Genomic DNA, 9,906 nt, shown 5'->3' with positions numbered 1-9,906 from the left:
CCAAAACAAAGCTAAAAAAAAGGAGTGAATATTGGACTTTTGCTGTTTTTGAACACTGGACACTGCTAATTTGCTAGTTTGTCCGTGTCTCCTGGATCTGCACAGAACACTTAGCGACATGTTAAACGTTAGCTAATATGTTTGCGCTATCAACACAAAAGGTATGAATCAGATGCCCAGTTTTAGCCGGAACAGCTGTGTTGCTCTTTTTATTTGATTTGACTTATCAAAACAAACATATATATGAAATGTCATACGCTGCGACAGATGCATATCCATTTAAAAATGCTGAAGATTAAACAAAGTTAAAAGATTTGATCTAATGCCATCATCAGCTCAAGGTTTGAGTTTGTCCAACGATGTGATTTATGAACAAAGACCTATAAAACTAGACATTCCTGTCCACCTCAGCTAACATGCTAAACCACAATGATGTTAGCATTTAGCTCAAAGCAGTGCTGCGCCTCAGTGAAGCTTCACAGAGCTGCTGGCATGTAAACTATAGACTGAATTCAGAGCCTTTTCAGGGAGATAAAATTACACAGCTAAACACATTTCGTGCAGTTTGCAAATCACTTTTTATTTTGCAGAGGAAACATTAGGAAGTTCCAGTCTGTAGTTTAAAAAAAAAAAAAAGGTCGCCTCAAAGCACTTCAGCATAAGAAAGGCAAATGTGAGTGTAGAATGCACACACCGGCTCACTTTATTTTTATCCTGGAGAACTTTTGAGGCTGATGGCAGCGTACCGTCTGCAGCCAACCTGTCTGACTTCATGTTCATCACAGCAGCTGAGAAAACATCCCTACTGCCATCAGCCAGGCTGATAGTAAACATCGTGAGAGTAAAAAGCAGATTCATGAAAGATTCCTCTTGTATTGTGCTAAATATTCAGCCCAGGGCAGATTCATCAAGACAACTGTGATTTCTGTCAATACTATCAATACAAACCTTTATATTAGATATTATTTCTAAAAAGGTACGACTGTACTTTCTATGATTTATTAATATAAAATCTATGGAATGAAATTGAGTTGCGTTTCCATCCCAGGAACACAGGGAGTAGAATGAACTAAGTGAATAAACTTGTAGTGTAAAGTTCACTTCAGTACAACTCAGGTTTCTTCCTCCACTTGCCCCCAGCAGGACTTCATGCAGAAAGACAGTGGAAGAAGAAAAAGGCACAAGGAAGCGATTGATTTTCTGGATTCAGCTTATTTAGTGTTGTTCTGTAGGCTTCTCTCTGCTGGCGTCAGTGCTGTTTGGGACGCTCGGGGTCGTACTTGATGAGCAGGCCGAGGGAGGCGAACCCGAACAGAAAGGTCTGAACACACCACAGGCAGCGAGAGGCCGTGTTGTTGATCCCTTTGTCACTGCAGGGGCACGGAGAAGAGACAATGAACAAAAGTCAATGTCCATCATCCCTTTAATTTAATGTATTTCCCACTACCGCCTTCCAAATGGACAACTGGGTCAATGAGTGGTGAAACACAGCATAAAGTAAAGGAGAACTCCAGTATGTTTAAACCTGGGCTCTATTTTTAGGGTTAAAAATAGCTGGTAGGCCCAGCAGATCCCCTCTGCCAGCTGAGAACGGGCAGCCAATAGCTTTAAATGGAGCTGTGCCCAATCAAAGGTACAGTACTTAGGCAGGTGTGAAGAAACGCTGTAAAGTACGAATGCTTTCAAAAATATAAAATTCATTTGTTTATTCTTATCAATATACAAAATGCAAAGTGAGTGAACGGAAGAAAAATCTGAATTAAATCAATATCTGTTATAACCACCCTTTGCCTTCAAAGCAGCATCAATCATCCAGGTACACTGGCACACAGGTTTTAAAGGAACTCTGCAGATAAGTTGTTCCAAACATCTTGGAGAACTAACCACAGATCTTCTGACTTTACAGCATATCTTCGCCTACGTCCACTAACAGTGCTTGTTTTACCAGTGACAGGCTCCGGTTGTTATTCTAAGTATCTGACAACATTACAGAATGGATCCCTACAGAGACGGACCTGTTAGATCCTTTTTGTTTAACCAGAAACAGCCATTGCTTCGTGCTATTCAAAACCACTGACCTCCATTCACAATAACAGTCATTTTACACAGCAGTTACTGTAGTCTACCGTTGTCCCGATCAGTTGGTCAGTTTCAAGGGTTAGTTCCAGCCCAACACAATGTTTGTGTAACCCATAACAACACAAACAAACTAACCAATCAAGGCAGCAGTAGACCAGCAACTCCTAGCTCCGTGAGGTAAAATGTCTGTTTTTGTCAATGGAGTCTGGTGGGTTTGAATAGCACACTACAAAGACTGTTTCTGGTTAAACTAAATGGATCTGAGAGTGTCACTGCCAAAAACAAGCACTTTTAGTGATCGTTCTTTAGGATAACATTACAGCCATTGTAGCTTCGTCACTGCTGGTGCTGGTTCTTGGCTGTCGGCTGAAGCGATCTACTGGAACAATTCAAAATGTTTTTATACCGGACAGTCATTTTGAACCCAAAATATGTTAAAAATAGGTTTAAAATGCTGGAGCTACCCTTTAAACAAAGTACAAGGAACATTGATCATCCATGTTACTGTCAATCTTTATATAAATAATGAAGCTGAAGCGAGGCAGCTTGTGGATGATAATTTATACTGGTTTGTAAAGACTTTATAACAGCACCATCTAGTGGACAACCAGGTTCTTGTCATCTTACCTGCAAACCTTCAGTGCGACACAGGCCTCTAAGACGTGGATAGCCCAGGCCGCCAGCCACCTGCGACACAGAGACAGCATGTTAACCCCCAAACCAACAGTGACCATTTACACGTCATCCTGGAAAAATGGTTACATTCATTCCAAGTTTTTCATGCAAAGGAAGATGAGTCACATCCAGCCGCCACTACACCACTGACTTAACAGGAGTCACATGACAACCAAAGGACATATCAACCACTTCACACGTATCAGACCACCAAAGACTGAAAAGTGCCCTCCTGTTCAGCCCTCAGCTGTTTTTGTATGTTACATGACAACAACAAAACATGATCTTTTGATTGCTATCTGAATAGCCTACTGTTGCCACAGCAGTCATGTGACTAAAACGACTAATTGGCAAAGCGCCCCACCAGAGGATGTGGTGCTAACGACCTGAAAACGGGGGCAAACATTAAGGCTGTAGTTGATTAAACAGTGTATTTCAGCCTCGTGAGGGTGCTTTGCACATCATCTGATTGTCACTGATGCTGAGAAAATGTCAACACTAGCACATGGGTCAAACCTGTAGTGCAGTAACAGGGGAACCACCAGATTTCAGTCTAGGTCCCATTTCTGGTGCCAGGAGGAGGCCCAGTGTTTGAGGTCACTTACATTTTGTACATAATGTCGGCATAGTTATCCACGAGGTAGGTGCAGAAGGTGCCAAACAGACCGAGGTACTGAAATGGCATTTTTTCTGGCACAAACACGGTGCACTGAAAGACACAGACACAGGGATTCAACATTGACACTTACAAACTTAATTCAAGAACACTCAAGGCACCTAAACCGAGAACGTTTAGACTCCTGGGAGCCTTTATCTAAACTGTTAATGAAAAATGAAGTGTTATACCAACAGTAATCAATGTGTGGTGTCACTTTGTTTATTTTACAGACAAACAAATATGACAGCGGCATCGCTTCATTTCAAATGTTAAAAGAGCTCCGGGTTACATGTGGGGATTCTACAGTCCTTCATTTTGAATTCTCCAATCTTTGGGTCTCTGTTCATTAAAATGTTTGGTCTTGACCTGCTCTACAGGAGAGGAAGTATCTTCAGATAAGGTTTAGTATGAATTGCCTCTGTATACACGTTGAAAATTGAGGATTTTTTCAGGGAGTACATTCAAATTCAAGCATATTCTGAACTGTGAAAACGTAAGAAAAATCTAGTTAAGCATTTTCCAAACCTTCCATACTTTCTACAAACCCTGTATAACCGATCTTTTGTACACATACTATAACCCGTTTAGTACTCTGATCCGTGACCTTTTCTAAAGTCAAAGGCCTGTTTGTGTTCAATCTGACACACATTTCATGGCATTCAGAAGCAGACTCCAGCGTTCTGCTGCTTTAAATCTGAATATCAGACAGTCCAGGGCTGGTCGACACCAACCATCATCTGTGTGCTCTCAGACAGTGAGCTGCTGTTCCCTTTCAGTCAGAGGACACACGGTGATGATACTAAACTGTATGATGTTGGTTTTCCTGCCCACACACCACAGAGGGCAGCCTTGTTGTCGGATATTGCACTGAAATTACATTTGACACGGTTCTGGAGGAGAATCGGTTCTGCACAGGTTTTTATTCTAGTTTTGTCATGTGAAACCTAAAGAGTACATGTTTCTATAAGCCCTGAATCCGACTCCATATCTTCTGTGTTACCATCAGAATCTGGCTTTTTCTCCACTTTTACTCAAATTGAAATCTGCTAAAGCTTACAACCATTTCTCCTGACAACTCCTTTAAAACAATTAGTCAATCGATGGAAAATTAATCGACAACTATTTTGCCTAATTACTTAATAATCATTTGATTTACGCTTTTAAGCAGAAATGGCAAAAAAAATCTGGTTCCAGCTGCTTACATGTGTGTTTTCTTTGCTTTAAATCTTTGTAAAGTGAATATCCTTGGGTTTTGGACTGTTGATCAAACAAACCAAACATTTGGATACGTCATTCTGAGCTCTGGCCAACTGAGACAAGACATTTTACAGACCAAACTAATTATCGATTCACTGCTAAAATAGACGGTAGATTAATCGCTGTTGTTCTGAAACTATTTCCCACAATAATAATAATAATAATAATAATAATAATAATAATAATAGCTTAACCCAATTATATCATACATAACAGCATATCAAAGGTCAGGATACTTTAAGGGTGAAACGAGAAACATTAACTGTGTATTGTTCCACATGAGAACTTGGATCAGTGCCTGAATTTTCAAGCCACATTTTCTGGCTTTATTTTTGCCTGATGTCAATAGTACAATAGTACAAAGGAACACATGAGCGGAGTGTGAAGACTAACACAACAGACTGCAGATCACAGTGAGATCTAAATGACATAATGTAGCATTGTGCCGTGCCGTTTTGTCCCCTTCTGTGTGTCCCCCCTGACATGTCAGGTATGTGTCCACATGGACTATGACTGGTGAATGGGAAGCACATGGGGATATTGTTGGAAGGGCCCCTCCGGCCAGAGGCTGCAGCTCATTTATGGTTTAGACGTCAGACACACACCTAAAGGCTGATCTGTTTCTTCAGCCATTATTGATCAGGAAATTGTATATAATAAAAAAAAAAAAAACATGCTGTCATTTTCTCACCACAGCAAAGTCTATTTCCGTGTACGTGGCAAGTGGTGGTAAATATATATCTATAAACCTGCATGTGTGTGGAGAATGGACACCGAACTCCCTTTGCAAAGTTACGCGTTGATGCAGTTCTCCTAACAGCTCAGCGCAACACACGTCGGACAGAAACTCTGAGGACAAATTACATAAACTTTTTGTCTATTCATCAATTCGGCACATATGTTACTGACCTACAACGCAACCTCACTATCTATTGACAGCCAGTTAGCTTCACTGTCCCCGCGGTGTGTTCTCTGAGGGAATAATTGATTGTTCATGTGAACATCTGCCCGAGAATCAGGGATCATTACACTAACGTTATCATAAGGAGAGTGGAGTTTGTTATGTTACTGTTTACTTTTACGAGATAACCCAATGTAGCAGGTAAACATTAGCTACAGTTAGCTGCTACGGTGGACAGCTGAGGTCAGTTTGACTTGTACACCTGAATGCACCCTGTTAAGATAAGCTATGAACAAAACAATGACTTGGCAATGGCCGCGCGGGGTTCTTTGCCAACAGAAGAACATTTACACAAAATATAATATGTATTAACGCTAATAATATAAATAACTGTTACATGGAGAAAAATAACATAGAATACCGTTACATGATTTGGAGAATAATGCACGACCCGGAGGACATTTTACGCAACACTACACGGTGGCATTTCTATGAAACACTTGTCTTTATTCTATTTAACTTCGATTATAGCTGATTTCATGGACTTACAGTAAAAAATCCCATTGCAAGCGTCACGGTGACAACCCAAAACAGACTGGTTCTTTTAAAATAATCGCATCCATCACTTTTAGCCATAGCTGCTGCCGCTGCTGCTGCTGCCGCTCTGCGTTGGTCCCGCTGTCAAATGTGACCGTGTGAGAACAGCGGAGAAGAAAACTGACAGGGCCGCAGGGCAGGGTGGACAGCTTTATTTATACATGGAAGTATAATTAAAAATGAAGAAAACCACGAGAAACCACACTTTGGTATTAACCTGTCAATTATTCTCAACGTAGAGTTTAATTATTGCTATATAAATTTAAGTATTATTAGCAGCAGCATTTCACTGCACTGCTGCCCCCCTGTGGCTTCTTTGTTTAGCTAATAAATACATGTTTGAGAGAGATGCTGAGCTATTAACAGAGTTATTAACACTGTGACAGATCAGAAGATTCTGGACTATAATTGCTGCTCATTTTCAAAAATAAAAAACAGAGCAGTAGTTTTGAGGGAACACTCTTGTTCTCTTTTGTAGCTATGTCCCTGTTCTTCATCAAATAATGTAGGCTGCTGTTGTAATTACTACCACATTATAAACTATATAAAACTGTAATAAGTCTAATACCTGTATAACACCATAAAGAATACACGACCTGTGTTCAGTGGTTCATTTATTTATTATGACATTAATGATACATTTCTCACAGGATCAACTTCAAAATTAGATTGCTTGTCCATAAATCACTGGACAGTTTAGGTCCCAGCTACTCATCAGACCTCCTGATCCAGAGCGAACTTTGCAGACCTCTCAGGTCGGCTGGTTCTGGTTTACCGGCTGCTCGCCAGAGTCAAACAAGGTGAAGCTGCTTTGAGTTTCCATGCTGCTCAAATGTGGAACAAACCGCCAGCAGAGCGAAGACTTGAGACAATGCTGACTACCCTCAATGTGTTTCATCGTTTATTCTTTGTGCACTTGTTTTGCTGCTGTTGTTGTTTTTATCATTTCTTTCTTGTGCTTTCTCCTTTGTATTCTGTAAAGCACGCCGGGCTGCCTTTTTGGTAATAAACATGCCATATAAATATATTTGTCTTGCTTTGCCTAATGAAACAGCAGCCATTGAACCCCTTCAATGTTTTAGACGCAGCTATTTTCTAGTGTTTTCTCTCAAACAGTAATAATCTAATAATGGATGAGGAGCAACAGCAAAAGTAAAAAATCAAGATATTGGATTTGGAGAGGATGCTCTCAGTAAACTTAATACATGCCATAATCATTTTTGCATCTTTTACAGTCACCTGAACATGGTTTTTAAGGACTGTACGTTTATTTTACAAAGTGTGAGAATGTTTTAATCATGCCTCTTGATACACAGAACCAAACTACTGTTAAAATCACCACATAGCAATCATAATGGCAGAATAAATCCCAGTTTCATAAAAGTAGTCTAAAAAGGACTAACCTCCCTCTCACCTTGTAATTTTGCATAATCTTCCACAACTACTACATCAAAAACTGGCAACTTATCATTTAAAAATGTTTATTTTAAATGCAACCTAATCAAAAAACAGGACTAATAACTGTGATGTCTAAACTTGTTTTTAAGCTTCCCTGTGATTCACAGCCGTCCCTGGCAGCACCACAGTTTTCCTGATTGGGGGATTATTCTTTGCAGTTTATATGAGGAGATAAACTGATCAGGTGACTTGCTGCTTTTTCAAAATATGCAGCTCTCTGTAGTGGCCAGATCAAACTCAACAAAGGTCCTTCTAGTGATTTTGCATTAGCTGAATGGCCTATATGCTGAACCAGTGTTTGGTTATCTTTAATCACTTGATCATTGTATGTAAACTTGGGTACAGCAAGTGTTTAATCTGCTGACATGGTATGGTATATTGATAAAACCCTTTCCCATGTTATTATTAGACTATTTTCAGATAATGAAATACATGGTTTTTGATATATGAATATCCAGAATTCATCTAAGTCTGACAGTTTGGCAAAGTGTTGTGTGTGATAGGATTGTGATAAAGCACAGAGAGAGAGAGCTGCTGGGACTTTCAGGAGCCGTCTCCACACGCTCAGACACTGATTTTGCAAGTGGTCCAGATAAAGATAAAAACAAATGATCTCGGTTTGTTTTGTTGCATAAGATAACGCCGGTAGACTTCAAGCAGCATTGTTTTCTAATACATCCATAAATACTGTAAATCTGTCTGCATCGTGCCCTTTTGTACTATTTGACTTTACATTCAGTATGGTGGCATTTACATTTTCTTTTTTTTTTTTCCTTGTTTCTTTTTTATCTATTGGTGCAATACGACATGACAAAAAGACAGGAATGTGGCACGCTGACATCAGGGCATTAGGGCAGACAAGAGTGCAACAGTTACCACTGAACTGGGAGCCTCAGTGATGTTGTGGCGACGTAACAGGGAGAGCTAATGAGTGATAAAAGAAGTGAGTGATGAAAAAAAAGGAGAGAGAGGAGACGGGGTGGGGTGTAAAATAGATAATAATAGTATGTGTTGATAATCATGATGTGGGTGATAGATTTTAGTCTTGTGGGGTTTTGAATTGACCATGCAGCGCTTCTGGACGGGGGGGGGGCATTTACACAAGGGGAGGTGTGGTTGCTGCTTTCCACAGCACGAGCGTGCTTATACAACCAGAGTGGCAGTAAAAACCATAAATCTTGAGTAATGACGTGGCTGTTTTGCAGCAGCATGTCGGAGCGCAGGAGACAGATTTGACATATTGAGGTCAAAGGTCACAACATCTGCATACAGCTGGGTCAAGGCCTGGACATGTTAGACCTTTTGACAAGCTTGGAGCTCACTTTGATGCACCTATTCAGAGCAATGAGGCTGCTGTGGAACTGTCCAATTAATCACTGAATAATTACCCAGCTTTGTTTATCCTCTTGTGATAGCGGGGAGCCGCTCTGAGAAGAAAACTGGAGCCGCTGATAGGCTTCAGCTCAGAATGCTGTTTTGCATTTTGCCAAGGCGTGTGAGTTAAACATTCTTGAAGACCATTGTTGGTTGATCAGTGTTCAACAGTTTGCAAAGCTGCCTGTTTTTGGTTGACACTAATCAGATGACTCCGAGTTCCCTCATTTGAATAAAAGGGCAGCCGTGATATACTGAGAGATATCTTTATTATCCTTTGTTATATTCATACTTTTAGTGTCAATATTTGTGCTGCTCTTACACATGTCAGAACACCTGGGCCATAAAAATACAAGCAGAGTCTACAGTATCTTTCTGTATATATACAGACATCTCTAATGGCTAACACAAACCTGAAAACACAAGATGTTGTGACATTTAAAATGAAGAGGGAATATTTAAGATTCTGCGCTTTTAGCATTCAAGCAGTCATATGTGTGCACAAAGAGGGAAGCATATCAAATCCACCATAATGTTATATTCCTTCTTCATCTCACATGCCAAACATTCTCAAACTTCCTGGTTATTTCCAGGTTTACATGAAAATATTAAAGATCGATCTCGATAGATCTGTATGCATTGTAGTAATCTACTTTACCGACAAAACTCTTGTTAATAACAACAAGATTCAATAAAAATCTCGGATAAGAAAGATGTGTAAAAAGATGTCTGCATTGGGGCCTTTCTCACTATTTGTTGTGCTGTTTGATATGTCACATATTCAGCAGCACAAATCACCATAAAAACACAAATAATCACATGTTTGTCGTCTTTGAGTTAATTGGTATCGACGAGGCTAACGATCACGCAGAGACTTCCTTTTGTCATTCAGCAGTGTGTCATATTT

General features: G+C 40.0%; 1 protein-coding gene across 1 annotated transcript; it reads right to left on the bottom strand.

Moving 5' to 3' along the window:
• Positions 1 to 558: 558 nt before the first annotated feature.
• Positions 559 to 6,245, bottom strand: tmem254 (transmembrane protein 254). The gene is made up of 4 exons (XM_070841240.1): positions 6,120 to 6,245; positions 3,360 to 3,463; positions 2,707 to 2,766; positions 559 to 1,370 (listed from the first exon to the last, which is right to left on the bottom strand). The coding sequence occupies exons 1-4, from the start codon at positions 6,204 to 6,206 to the stop codon at positions 1,250 to 1,252; spliced, it is 372 nt and encodes a 123-aa protein (XP_070697341.1). The 5' UTR covers positions 6,207 to 6,245; the 3' UTR covers positions 559 to 1,249.
• Positions 6,246 to 9,906: the final 3,661 nt, after the last annotated feature.

The sequence above is a fragment of the Pempheris klunzingeri genome, chromosome 12 (genome assembly GCF_042242105.1).
Source record: "Pempheris klunzingeri isolate RE-2024b chromosome 12, fPemKlu1.hap1, whole genome shotgun sequence".
Taxonomy (NCBI): Eukaryota; Metazoa; Chordata; class Actinopteri; order Acropomatiformes; family Pempheridae; genus Pempheris; species Pempheris klunzingeri.
The sequence above is the reverse complement of the archived record's forward strand: the minus strand, read 5'-3'. Positions and strand labels throughout refer to the sequence as shown.

Bases quoted from the DNA above. Each gene is read 5' to 3' on its own strand.
- tmem254 (XM_070841240.1), bottom strand. From the start codon at position 6,206: ATGGCTAAAAGTGATGGATGCGATTATTTTAAAAGAACCAGTCTGTTT. The intron at 3,464-6,119 runs GTAAGTCCATGA...TGTGTCTTTCAG, and splicing joins TTGCAATGGGATTTTTTACT to TGCACCGTGTTTGTGCCAGA. The intron at 2,767-3,359 runs GTAAGTGACCTC...TCTGTGTCGCAG, and splicing joins GCCGACATTATGTACAAAAT to GTGGCTGGCGGCCTGGGCTA.